Source organism: Artemia sp. Qi Xiang Cuo, chromosome 11 (genome assembly GCF_049724085.1).
Source record: "Artemia sp. Qi Xiang Cuo chromosome 11, ASM4972408v1, whole genome shotgun sequence".
NCBI classification, from domain to species: domain Eukaryota; kingdom Metazoa; phylum Arthropoda; class Branchiopoda; order Anostraca; family Artemiidae; genus Artemia; species Artemia sp. Qi Xiang Cuo.
Genome location: NC_142804.1, coordinates 9,780,884 through 9,795,326, shown reverse-complemented (window position 1 = coordinate 9,795,326; position 14,443 = coordinate 9,780,884). Strand labels below are relative to the sequence as shown.

At 36.6% G+C, this 14,443-nt stretch overlaps 2 protein-coding genes across 4 annotated transcripts in view; one reads left to right on the top strand and one right to left on the bottom strand.

The window, feature by feature from the left end:
• The window catches only part of LOC148946612 (uncharacterized), a 72,901-nt gene extending 69,603 nt beyond the window's left edge, over positions 1-3,298 (bottom strand). For both annotated transcript variants that reach the window (XM_089096283.1, XM_089096284.1), the window contains exon 1: positions 3,251-3,298. The gene's annotated coding sequence lies outside the window, so the exon portion shown is untranslated. The remainder of the gene's footprint in view (positions 1-3,250) is intronic.
• LOC148946611 (uncharacterized) overlaps positions 1-14,443 on the top strand; it is a 51,875-nt gene that overhangs the window by 5,787 nt on the left and 31,645 nt on the right. For both annotated transcript variants that reach the window (XM_089096282.1, XM_089096281.1), the window contains exon 2: positions 9,010-10,647. In XM_089096282.1, the coding sequence (XP_088952408.1) occupies positions 9,010-10,647 (1,638 nt within the window). The remainder of the gene's footprint in view (positions 1-9,009; positions 10,648-14,443) is intronic.

Genomic DNA, 14,443 nt, shown 5'->3' with positions numbered 1-14,443 from the left:
TTTAACAAAATGCCTATCTCAAAATTTTTATCTGATGCAGTTAGGGCATGGAGGGGGGAGCTAGTTGCCCTCCGATCTCTTTTGACTCTTAAAAAGTGAAAAAGAATTTTCAGTTTCCAATAAAATAAGCCCTCTTAAAAGTTTTTGCGGGCATCTCTTCCATAAGAACTATATATGCCCACATAGCTTTACTTACAGCGCCTGCCTCCGGGCCCTGGCGGCTTGCGTCGACATATGATTTTTTTATCTGACTTTCGAACTGTTTTTAATAAAATGTCTATTTTAAACATTTTATCGGATGAGCTTGGAGAATTAAGGGTGGGTGAGGAGGGGGCTAGTTGCCCTCGGATATCTTTTGACTCTTAAAAAGCGAACTAAAAATTTCATCTTCAACTCAAGTGAGCGTTCTCTGAAATTTTTAAAATCATCCCTTTCATAAGAACCATATACGCTCCCAGGACAACAATTACAACGCCTACCCCCCGGACTCCCCGGAGGAGTCCAACGCCTACTCCCCGGATCTCTTTTGACTATGAAAAAGTGAGCTCGAACTTTCAATCTCGAATCAAACTAGCCCTCTCTGAAGTTTATACGAGCATCCCTTTCATAATAACCACATATGCCCAAGGGCATAGCTTACAACTTCTGCCCCCGGGCCGTGGGGGGTTGTTTCGACACCTGAGTTTTTGTTATTTGACTTTTGAACAATTTTTAACTTAATAGCTATTTCAAAATTTTTATTGGATGCATTTGGGGAAAAAGGGCGCGGGGGGGCTAGCTGCCCTCCAATCTGTTTTGACTCTCAAAAGCTGAACTAGAACTTTCAATTTCCAATCAAATGAGCCCTTTCTGAAGTTTTACGAGCATCCCCTACATAAGAACTATGTAATCCACCAGTGCAGGACTTATAACGCCTTCCTTCGGGCCCTGGGGGGGGGATCTGTCGACCCCGGAGTTTTCGGTATATGGTCTTTGAACTATTTTTTTAAAAATGGCTATCTCAAAATTCTGATCGGATGGGTTTGAGGAAAAAAGAATGTGGAGGCGTGGGGCTAGGTACCCTTCAATCTCTTTTGACTCTTAAATAACTAGCTAGAACTTTCAATTTCCAATCAAATGAGTCCCCTTGGAAGTTTATGCGAGCATTCCTTCCGTAAGAAACATATATAACCCCGTGACATAACTCACAGTACCTGGCCCCAGGCCCTCGGGGGTTGTGTCGACACCGGTGTTTTTGTTATATGATCTTGAACTATTTTTACATAATGGCTATCTCAAAACTTTTATCGGATGCATTTGGGTAAAAAGGGTTTGGGGACGGGCTGGTTACCCTCCGATATCTTTTGACCCTTAAAAAGTGAACTAGAACTTTCAATTTTCAATCAAATGAACCTTCTCTGATGTTTATACGAGCATTCCTTCCATAAGAACCATATATGCCCCCAAGGCATAACTTATTACCCTTGCCCTGAAAACTGTGGGGGGAGTGTTCTGCTCAAAGATATTATTTCAGGACCTTTCAACTTCGTTAAACAAAGTGACTATCTCAAAATTTTGACTGGATGTGTTTGGGGAAATGGTGGGCGTGGAAGGGGTATTAGTTGCCCTCCAATCATTTTCGACTATTAAAAAGGGAACTAGCCATTTAAATTTCCAATCGAATGAGCCAACGCCTTCTATAGGCTTACAGCCCTTGCCCTGAAGGCTGTGGGGGATTATCCTCCTCAAAACATAATTTCTATCTGGAAATCAACTACTTTTAACAAAATGGCTATCTCAAAATTTTGATTGGATGTGTCTAAATAAATGGTGGGCGTGGAAGGGGTGTTAGTTGCCTTCCAATCACTTTTGCCCCTTAAAAAGGGCACTAGAACTCTCGATTCCAATCGAATGAGGCCCCTTTGAAGTTTATACGACGACCCATTCCATATGAAGTGCCTCTAAAAAAATAAAATAAAAAATAATAAAACATAGGAGCCGTATAGCCTTTACTATAGGCAACGCTATAGCGTTGCCTCTGATAGGGACATATTGGCACCTTTTGCCAAACCCACATCATTGGAGGGCTCTAAGTAGGGTCTTTCGGCCCGAATCCCCTTTAGTAGGCAGTAATTGATACACATAGATATTTGATGTCTTTTTTACTCAGAATCATTACCAAATTACAAGCAAATGGCAAGTACTATTAATTAAAAATGTTAATTTAGTAATTGAAAATGCTAGTTAAAAAAAACTTATCACTGTATGACTGCTATTCAGTAGCATCAATGGAGGGGGAGGCTCCCTTGATTTAGCCTCCCACCTAGATTTTGAAAATATTTGTTCCTGTAGCATTCTAACTGCAAAAATACATTTTTAGAAATTCTTATTAGAAAAATTGATAAATTGACAAGCTTTACCCCCGCCCCCTAGATATTCAAAAAAGCATGCTGTACCCACACCTGAATTTTCATAACTTGACGCCCCTGCTGCTATGACTAAACGAGTCAACTTAAAATAATGAATTTTGTTTTTTAAATAGCGAATTTAAATTTAAATTAAGATTTTGTTGGTTCTTAGCTTCTAAATTCTATTCTCTGAGTTCGGGCTGTTCAACTTTCAGAACCTCTTCTTCAACGATAATATTTCAGCCTAAGCCCAAGAACCAGGGGAGAGGAGAGTGCAATTTCACTCTTGGCGTCTTGTAGCGGTAGTCTACTTTCTTACAGTTTTTCCTTTCATCGATATAAGTTTCTTGAGAAAAAAAGCTACAACAATTACACTTATGCATATTTTAAATTTACAAACTTCTAGTCCTCTCTCTCTCTTTGACAATACTGAATCTACCACTATATACCTTGTAGTTTACTACCACTATACTACTATAATACCACTACCACTATACTACCACTACCACTATACTGCCACTACCACTATACTACCACAATACTACCACTATACTATACTACCACTATATACCTTATAGTTTCTTAGCTTCGAAATTCTATACTCTGAATTGGGGCTATTCAACTTCGAGAACCTCTTACCCTATGAAATTCTTTTAACCTAATTCGAAGAATTAGGGGGTGAAGAGGGTGCAACGCCACCTTTGGCATAGTGTAGGTGAATTTTGATATAAACAGCGAGTTTGTTGAAAACAAAGCCACAACAATTACGCATATGCAGATTTACAATTATGAACCTCTATTCCTCCCCCTCCTCCTTAGAAAATACTGGATCTGCTACTATCTACCTCGTCGTACAGACATACCTTGGAAGTTCATTCTCGCTGAAGGAAAAGGTAGTAGTTCACTGCCACCGTTAACTCAATACTCCCCATCACCACAGTTACCGGTGATCACTAATGTATTACACATTGATGGTTGAGTAATTTGTTCGTGCTTATCTCTAATGCAATATTTTTTCCCAACAGTGGTGTGATTTTAGAGAAATGTCAATCTTTTGTCTAAAAGTAAACTATAATTCTTCAAAACCATTAGATATTTTTAAGAATATTTAGGCCTATTTTAGAGATTACACCATAACTTATCCAAACCTAAAAAAAAAAAAAAAAAAAAAAAAAAAAAAAAAAAAAAAAAAAAAAAAAATGTTGTTATCTTCTTATACTGGGCCCAAATTCATCCGCAAGATTTGGAACTAATCAAACGACGAAAATATATTTACACCTTTTATGGTAATGAACGGTTAGTGATGAACGACATCTGGTAATAGTAACCAAAACTAAAAAGCAGAGGTTCGATAACAATTTACGAACAAAAAAATTGCTGAATACAAAAAGAATTGCTTATAGTTAAGCAACAGAATTGCTTAACTTTAAAACCTTCCTTCCATATTCGCCTTACTAGATTTCTTGCCCCCCCCCCCAGGATTTTGAAAAAAATTTGTTTTTTATAATTTTATTGACAAATATCTTTTTTAGTATTTCCATTCAAAAAAACTGAAAACCCATAATATTGCCCCCTTTAGATATCTTTTTTTTTTGGGGGGGGGGGTGTTTGCATTGAAAAAATGTCGTTTTTCATGTCTTCATTGAAAAATTGAAAAAGAAAGTCTCCCACTGATTTTCAAAATTACATTTTGAACCCCTCGCCCTACATTTTCGTCAATTACGGCACGGATTTAGGATAGGACCCCATGCGAAATGAAACTGACAGACGTATTATCCCCTTAAGTAACAAAAAAATGGTGCAATAGCCAAGTGCCTTTCTGCCATTTTGTAGCGTAGAACACCAGTTTTGGCCTGAATAGAGTATGGGCGGCCTATATAGAAACCTTTACCTTACTAAGATAGTTTGTTTGAATGACTGAGTGAAAGAATTTACTAAATTCAACACAATACAATATCGCAACATAACAAAATTGCAACATTGCAACACAATAATACACCCACAAGGGAGAGTTGAGCTCGCAATTGTTGGTTGTAGCGACAATAAGAAATTAAATCTTCAGAGCAACAAGAAAGTAAATAAATGAAGAGAGGAATATGCTGGGCAAGCAGTGCGTGGGAGGTAAACCCAACAAGAAAAAAAAAACAATAAAAAAGAATATTGAACATGCTTATGCTCCATCATCAAAGATCATAAAAAATCTATAATATTTTATTTTGTTGGATAGTGCTGCTCATATCCAAATGACGGTACTTGAGAATTAAACGTACTCTTTTATATAACGCAATGAAACCAGTCACGAAAAACCCACTAAAGACGGGTTAATTCAAGAGACCGCTATAGAGTCATCCAATATTTAAGGTCCGTCAATCGGGTATCCAAAGCAATCTGTAGTCAATTTCTCTGGAAAATATTTAGCAAACCTTCCTCCGTTTTTCGGAGCACCCTTCTCAAAAAATCTCAACAACACCGTACCGCCGGGAGATGTGGCTATTACGAGTTCAAATAGAGATACAGAGAAAATATTTGCAAAGCCCCAAGAATAGCTATCGGGTTTGCTTTTTGGTGGAGGCAGAGAAAATGTTCTGAAAGGGTGTTAAAAGCAATACTTGTAGTGTAAAAATTGCTATATAGCCGACCAACGGTTCTATGATTGAACCTTTACCCTAGCTTGAAGCTCATACGATCTTCTTAGTTTTTCCTTCAAATAATCAATCATAAGCTGTGTTTTGGGCCTAACTAATGTTCCTAATGGACGACCGAAATACCAACTAGTCAACTAGTCAACAACTAGTCAACAATAGTCAACTAGAAGATGAGATTGTAGCTGTACAAACTTTGATTGTATCAGTGGAGGTAATCTCTGTTCCAAGGACAAGAAACTAAGATTTGGATGTGGTAAACGAGAGACCAATGTTATTCGGTCCTGAGCAAACAACATCAACGGCGTTCTAGAGTGCATCACGATTAATGGCAAAGAGAAGAATGTTGTCAGCAAGTGATTTGCATCGATATGTGGTTCACTTAAGTATGGTAGAGTGTCGCGTGAAATATGTTATGGTTTACGAAGAATAGTTTCAACCCTTCAAAAATTATTTCAATGAGAAGTGGAAGACTCAGATCTTCGATCTACAATCTTTCGCTCTTTCGAAGAATCCTCACGAGTTGTTCTCGCAATTTTTAATTATCACATTTTTTTCAAGGAAACAATTAATTTTAATTTTATATAAACAATTTTTCTCCTTGATAGATCTTAATAGGACTTGCTTGGTCCAAGGGTTTTTTAGAAATGAGGTTCTTAGAGACAGAACAGGTTAACATTTCTGCTAACAACATAATAGAATTCATGTAACGATTGGTTCTGATTCTTCACATCAATTACAAGACTCAAATCAGCATCATCAAGCTTGCATTTAATATTTTGTTAATTTTTCTGTGAAAAGCCTTTGCGCCTTGTTTGGCTGTTTTTGCCAATCGGGAAATCAAACAGTTCGTGATAACGAACTGTTGCGGTCATGGTTACTTTATTGTATTAAATTGTCAGTATTAATAAAGACATGATTTGAAACAGCAAATAATATGAAACAGACTTTTATGAATAAGACACTTTAATCTAATGTTAACAGCCATTCCTTGTGGTCGTGGTAAAAGAGGTTCGGATAATGGATAGAATCACAATTTTCTTTGTAATGCGCAATTTCTTTCAAGCACCGATTTATTTCTAATGAATCAGTTCTCCTAAAATGTTAAAGTCAAAGAAGCAAAAATAACGAAATCACAAATTTTCGTGAAGCATATTAACTACATAAATCTTTTAATAATTTAATATATAACTGAATTCTTTCTTTACAACTCCTAAACTCCTTAAAAAAAAAAAAAAAAAAAAAAAAAAAAAAAAAAAAAAAAAACTCCTCAAAGATTTCAAGGATAAATATCCAATGGACTCTTTTTGTGACACATCCTATATTTTTTTAAAGGCAAAGTTTAATAGTAGATACAGAGTTAAAGCTACATTTAATGCCTTGCTTTTGCAAAAAAAAAAAAAATCATATTAATCTCGTTAGTTTCTTTGCCTAAGTTAGAAAAAGACCTTTTTATAAGGTTTGCTGTCAATATTTAAAAAAACCGAAAATATACTACTGCTACTACTAACAACTCACCGCAGCACCAAGCCGCCTGGAACCAACACAGCTACGCACCCTCCTCCTCCGCCCCAATCTATTCAAAGTCTCCCTTTTTACACCCGCCCACGAAGTTCCCATTTCCTTTACATCTTTCTTTATGACGTCCTCCCACCCAAGACGGGGACGACCTGCTTTCCGTTTAGCCCTAGACGGTTGGTCGAAAAGAACAAATTTCGGCAATCTGTCATCCCTCATCCGCACAACGTGTCCTTGCTATCTCAACCTTTCTTTCATTATAGCCCTAGAGAGCGGTATTGAGCCAAATTTTTCATACAGCCTATTGTTGGAAAAACGGTCAGTCAGCCGGGTACCCAGAACAATCCTTAAGCAATTTCTCTGGAAAACATCTAGCAAATCTTCATCCGCTTTTCGGAGCGTCCATGCTTCAGAGCCATATTTGACAACTGTCATCACTGTACCTTCTAGTATTCTAATCTTGGTTTGCAGGCTTATCTTCCTATTCTTCCAAACATGTTTTAACTGTGAAAAATACCCCTGAGCCTTGGCTATTCTACTTTTAACATCTTCACTGCTCCCACCACCTTTACTAATAATACTACCAAGGTAAGTGGAGCTGCCCACCTGATCAATCTTTTCATTACCCAACGCCACTTATTCCTAGCCTTAGTGACTTAGTCTTCCTAACATTAATTTTCAAACCAATTCTAGCACCCTGAACTCGCAAAACCCCTAAAAATTCATTTATTTTGCTCACACTTTCAACTAGGATGCTTAAATCATCAGCATAATCCAAGTCCAGGAGACTTGTCTCTCCCCATTTGAGTCCATGGTCTCCCATTGCCTTTCCTATGCTCTTTAAGACAAAGTCCATCAAAATGATCCACATAAAGGGGAATAGAACACAGCCCAGCTTAACTCATGATTTAGTACTAATCCAGATCCTAATCTCATTTCTTACCATAACCGCAGCAGAGTTATTCTCGTACATAGCACTAATAACTAATTTATTTGTCTTGTATACCATAGAGGGATAAGAGCTTTGATAAAGATCTTCTATCCATAAAATCAAAGGCTTGCTCATAATCTATAAAACTGAGGACCAAAGGTGTTTGACGACTCAGGCACTTCTCAATTATTAGCCTAAGTTTAAAATTTTGTCAACACATCCTCTACCTTTTCTAAAACTGCACTATTCTTCTCTTAAGACTTTGTCAGTGGCATTTCTCAGTCTGAAATGTATCATATTACTAAGTAATTTACTACCTACAGAGACCAGACTAATCCCTCGATAATTACCACACTAAATAAATTTAAAAAAAAAGTTTTCTGATGAAAGCAAAGTTGAAACTGAAACTGAAAGTAAGCTTTATTGAAAAGTAAGCTTTCTTGAGTTTATTAGAAAGTTAAAATTGTGTCCCAAATTTACTGATTTCATGGCAGGTAAAAGACTATTGAGAGCACTATGAATTATTCTTCTATTTTCTACAGGCCACTTCTGCAGGCAAGAAATTTCTTGTTTCGATTCAAGTTTTGCTGCGTCGGCTTTGTGTTTTCAGTAAAGCGCTAGTTTTTGAGAATTCTACAAATATACGTTATTTTTAATGAACCTAAAAATCCGCCATAAGTATGGAAAGGTAATGAAATGTAGTTGTAAAAACGCGCACAGGGACGGAAATAAGGACGCAAGTTAAAGATATCAATTCATTATCACGTATTAGCAAAACTAAAAGAAAACATTAGTGAAACTCACACGTCAACTATTCTTGTTGGCAAAACCATATGGGATTGAAATCGTTTGATGGAGAGGATTTTAAAAATTGTCAAAAATTCTATCAATCATGGTTATAAAAAACATTGAAAAAAATCCTTCCAATATTTAATGGCGAGAATTCCAACCTTAATTGTGCTGGTAAACAACTTTTTATCAAGATGACATCTTATTTCGTTGACTCCAACCAATATGGAAAAATCAATGACCATTTATATGTGAATTTTTAACAGAGTTGTCATATACAGATTTTTCAGATACCAGAGAAGTCTGAATAGCATTAAGTGCAGTCCACCAGCGTTTTTTATTACTTCATCCAAAAATAAATGTTGGTTTTAGATATATCAATTTAAAAAAAAACAACTTTTTCTCCACAATTTTTTTTTCTTCAAAAAATAGGGAAATTACAGAAATTACAAAAATGACCGAATCAATCTCAAAACGAGAAAAAACTAGAGGAGTGAGGCTTTCGCCCCCTTTGTCTTCTAAAGACCAGAACATAATCTGTACTCATGGCTAACTTGCTGGCAACCTTTTGTCCAAAGGTGAAAATAAACTTATGGACTATAGATCATTTTTAAAAGCACAGTTGAAATTTTTTCAGTCAATAGAAAAAGAGTGATATTATTTGGCAAATTATTTAGGAGAATAATAATAAAAAATTCTTAATATTCAAATAACTTCATGACAAATCTGTTTTTTATTTTAGGAGTTTTATCGACATCTGATATTGCTCCATTTATTTGCCCAGAACCAAGTGGCCAGTTTCCAGGTCCATATGACTGCACGCCCATCTATGAGTGTGCAGATGGTATAGCAACGTTAACTACATGTTTGTTTGGCAAATTATATAATATAGACCTGGGAGAATGTGATGACGCAAAAACAGTTGACTGCAGCAATATATTTTCTCTACCAATTGAAGATTCCTCACAATTAAAAACAATTTTTCACAGCATTAACGCAAAATCAGCTTTCACGTGTCCTGAACCTGATGGATATTTTCCAGATCCAGATGCATGTGATGCTTTTTATATTTGTGAAGCTGGCATTGCTAGTAGGCAACAATGCCCCCCTGGCCTTGTCTTTAATGTTGACTTGGAAACATGTGACTACGATTTTAATGTACCACCTCCATGTGGAACACTCTCGACAAGCACTTCTGCTCCTTTTGTTTGCCCTGAGCCTAACGGGTATTTCTCAAACCCTAATTCTTGCCTTTCATTTTATATATGCATTGAAGGTACCGAAACCATTCAGTATTGTGCAGAAAGGCTAGTCTATAATCCTCAAAAGAAAAAATGTGACTTCCCTCATATGGTACAACCTCCGTGTGGAACTCTTTCGACAAGCACTGAAGCAAAAACTACACATACCACTCAACAGACAAGTGAGACAACTATTTTAGTTACTGAAACAACAGGTTTTGAAACACCTAGTTCTGAGATTACATTAGTAACTTCAACTTCTGCTCCTTTTGTTTGCCCTGAGCCGGATGGTTATTTCTCAAACCCGGATTCTTGCTTTTCATTTTATATATGCATTGACGGTACTGAAACAATTCAATATTGCGCAGAAAGATTAGTCTACAATCCTCAAAAGAAATCATGTGACTTTCCCCATAATGTGGCTCCACCTTGCGGAACATGTACTGCAGACATTTGCGGATCAGGTAGCACGACACCCAAGACAACACCAGCGACTCTGGATAAAACGACTGAATCAGGATCACCAAGTGGAACCACTGATCATTTACTTGAGACAACTACAGCCTTTGTAACAACAGATTTTAACAGCAAGACTACATTCGCGCCACCAACTTCTGGTCCATTTGTGTGCCCTGAGCCAGATGGTTATTTCTCAAACCCCGAGTCTTGCTACTCATTTTATATCTGCTATGACGGTACTGAAAACATTCGTTATTGTGCAGAAGGTTTAGTCTATAATCCTCCAAAGAGAACCTGTGATTACCCATATAATGTGGCTCCACCTTGTGGAACATGTACAACAGACGTTTGCGAACCAGGTAGCACGACACCCAAGACAACGACAATTATGACAACCCCAGATAAAACCCCCGAACCTGGAACTTCTGAGGAGACGACCCCTGTTACTATGAATACACCACCTTCAGGTGGCCCCTTCACATGCCCATCAGAAAATGGCTACTTTTCTGATCCAAATTCTTGTGAATCGTTTTACATATGCTATCAATGGCAAGCGAACATAAGGTACTGCGGTGAAGGTTTGGTGTATAACCCAGATACAAGAACTTGCGATTATCCACAAGATGTTCCTCCGCCTTGTGGAACATGCACTAGTCAATTTTGTCAGACCAACATAAAAGGTAATATATTATTTTTTTTTTCCCAACAAGCTTTTAGCTTTGTTGACAGTTTTAAGCATCTTTGAAATTAAATGACCCAAGAAAGCTGATAGGCCTGGTTCTTGTGTTGGTGTAACCAAAAGAGGATCTATGTTTTCTGAATAATTTGCAAAACTTGCGACATTTTATTCATTTAAGGTTTATTATATTTTGTCTTCTGTGTGTTAAACACTAAACAAATGTTTATATCCTGACCATAAACGTGTCTAAAAGGACCTTGTTGTCCGGAAGTTAATGAAATTTACCAATTCTATTATCTTTTCTTTTGGCTCATATTTTTAAATCCCCTCTCACAATATAATATCCCTTCTTGGACTATTCGGTACCATCAGATATTCTCAGACGGAACTATTGCCTTCTCTTGAATCAAATTTGATGGCCTGGTCGTAGAAATTTCGGAGAGGTCTAACTTGATTAGGACTTGAAAGTTCTAGCGCCCTTTTTAAGAATTATAATCAATTAAAGAGAGCAATTTTCTAAATCCCAAGACATTTGATCAAAATTTTTGAGATAGCAATTTTGTTTATAATAGTTGATATATTCAACAAATATGCCTTTGAGAAAGACTTGACCCGCAAGGTCTCTGGGTTAAGGGATGTGTACAATATAAATCGTCGAAACTGAAACCCAAAGACCACAAGCCATATACAAACGATCCCGAGCTCCAACAGATATTTGTTTGTGGGCTAGCGTTTCACGATTTCGAGGATATTACTTCACTTAATGTCTTGTAACCTGAGCAGTGACCCGGAATGGGGCAGAGGAAAGACACACCGCACTTACGTACTTACGAAGAGCCAGCCATTCATAGGTTAAGGTGGTCTTCAGATGAAAGTTAAGGATCTTGCAATGTAAGCAAAGAGGGAATCCACTGCAATATTCACCTATTTTGTCTTGATTCCAAGACTCTCCCAAAGCCTTTGCAAGAAATACTTGACTATTTGACAATAATTGTCAATTAATCGTATGCTCTCAATGCTCGTCGGTTCAAAGAACACTTCTGCAGGATACCAAAATTAAATATTGTCAGCCGAGTCAACGAGATAAAAATGAAATTAAACAGCTCTTAGAGATAAAATGAAAAAGTAAGTGTTCAATATTGAGACCTGGATTCAAAGAGCATGTCATTTTTTGATATCTTGGATCAGCTATCTAAGCTGAATATAAGACTGCAAGTTAACGATATTAACATTATTTACTTCAAATATAATATCAAGGCTTTCATATTAAAGCTGCTAAATTGAGCTGTACAGCCTAGTCGGGCTGTAAAACCTCTTTCCATCGAAACAGAATAATTGGAAACAGGAATCATAGATAATTTAAGAGAGGAAATTAATACCTGTTTCCAAGTTGCCAAACCTTAAATTCAGCATTATTTACCAGAGGTCACTGAACAAGAAGCTTCTCAAGTTCCAAACCATTTCTTTTATCATTGGATGTTTCCAACATTTTTGCTGAATGGATTTTCCCGCATTACAGGATGGATTTTTATGGGAGCAAAATGACTCATCGGCATGTGATAATCAGAGGCAACTCTTTAGTGTTGCCTATAGTGAACAGCCACAAGGCTTCACTGTATTCTTATTCATTTATTCGTTTTTGCCAAAGCCACTTAATATGGAAGGGTGGTCAAATAAACTTTAGAGAGGGCTCATTTAATTGGAAATGGAAAGTTCTAGTGCCCTCTTTAAGAGTTGAAAATAATCGGAGGGCAACAAGCCATCCTCCTCGGCCCTTTTTTCCACAAACGACATTTCATCAAAATTTTGACACAACCATTTTGTTTAAAATGGTCTAAAGATTAAACAACTATGCCTTCGGGGTTGATGGACCCCCACAGCTCCTGTGGCAAGGGCTGTAAGTTATGCAAATTATCCATTGTTGACATTAGAGGTTTTTTTATTGGGAAAAGGGGGCATGTTTGATCCTAGGTCTCAAAAAAGATATAGGGTATTAAGATGAAACCTTTAGGAAATGTTGAGAGGGATTCCGAACAAAATCAAAACACCCTGTATGTACACTGGTTGTCAGAAGGGTGTATCAGCAATATCTAACGAAAGACTGAAGGCATTAAGTTGAAGCTTTCACGTTCGTTATATTGAGCGGAATGTTGAAGAGTCACCAAAAGGCAACCAGCTCTTCTTGTCTTTTTATATACCTCCTCCTTTCAAGACTGGTCAAAATTTTGAAAAATTCATTTTTTTTTTAAATAGCAAAAGGTCTAATAGCTATGCCTTCGGGGATACCATGCCCCCTCCCCACAACCCCAGGGCAAGGATTTTAAATTAAGAACATTTTTCCATTGTTTAAATGCATGATTTATCATTGGGAAAGGGGGAAATGTTTGATTTTAAGGTGAAACTTCGTGTACCAAAAAAAAAGTATTAAGGTGAAACTTCGGGGAATGTTGAGGGGTATGTTGAACTAAATCAGAAGACACAATATGCTTCCACTTATCAAAAAATATTATATTCTGACGCTTGATGACGAGATGCAGTTCAGTCATAGCATCAATAATCAATGCTAAATATAATTAAATAAAAAAAAACAAGTTTCTTTAACTGAAAGTAAGGAGCGACATTAAAACTTAAAACGAACAGAAATTATTCCGTATATGAAACGGGCTGTCCCCTCCTCAACGCCTCGCTCTTTACGCTAAAGTTTTTCATTGTTAAAAAAAAATAGAGTTGTGAGAAAGTCAAACTTTAGCGTAAAGAGCGAGGCGTTGAGGAGGGGACAGCCCCTTTCATATACGGAATAATTTCTGTTCGTTTTAAGTTTTAACGTCGTCCCTTACTTTCAGTTAAAAAAAACTTGTTTTTTTTTATTTAATTTTTGAACATTTTTGATTTAATGAAGGTTTTGATTTTGACTCACCGTGCATGAATAATTAAAAAAAAATTGAATATTAATTTTACTTTTATTTGGTTAAATGGCTTTCTCGAAACCTGTTTAATTTTATTTACGAACGTTTTTATTAGTAATAAATATACGTAACTTACGAATTAACTTACTTAACGAATTTCTATATTCTTATATTTTTAATACGTATACTAGAGGGTTCGCCCCCTAGTCAATACCTTGCTCTTTAAGCTAAAGTTCGAATTTTGTTCCAATTCTTTAAAAATGACCCCTTAATCACAAATGCCGTTAATTAGAATAAATAGCTCTTATGAAAGTACTAAATAATCTTTGGCTTAAAGAGCGAGGTATTGACTAGAGAATGAAACCAATCATATATGTAATGTTTTCTGTCCTTTTAAGTTTTGAAGTTTCTCCTTACTTTCAGTTAAAAAACTGGTTTTTTCACGCGTAATTTCGGATCTTTTTTTAAATAATGCTGGGAAATCCGGCGCCCCCTTCATAGCAATGTCCCTTCTCCCATGAAAACTTCCTTCATGGTAAGATCCTCCCACATAACCCTGCGACAGTAGAAGGGCCTTATTGACTCCCATCACTCACCCCTGCTGCCACCTACAACTTTTTTACATAGTTTATGTCTGGTTATGTGTGTTGGTCGATTTATTTGATGTTTTATGGTTTTTGTCAGTGAGAATGAAAAAACAGAAACTTTGTCACATTTATGTCTATTTTCATGGATGGTTATGTGTGTTTGTCGATTTATTTGATGTTTTTATGGATGGTTATGTGTGTTGACCAATTTATTTGATGTTTATATGGAATTTGTCAGTGAGAATGGAAAAACAGGAACTTTGTCACTCCCTTCTTGTTGTTGTTCGATGCAGATGTTATGAGT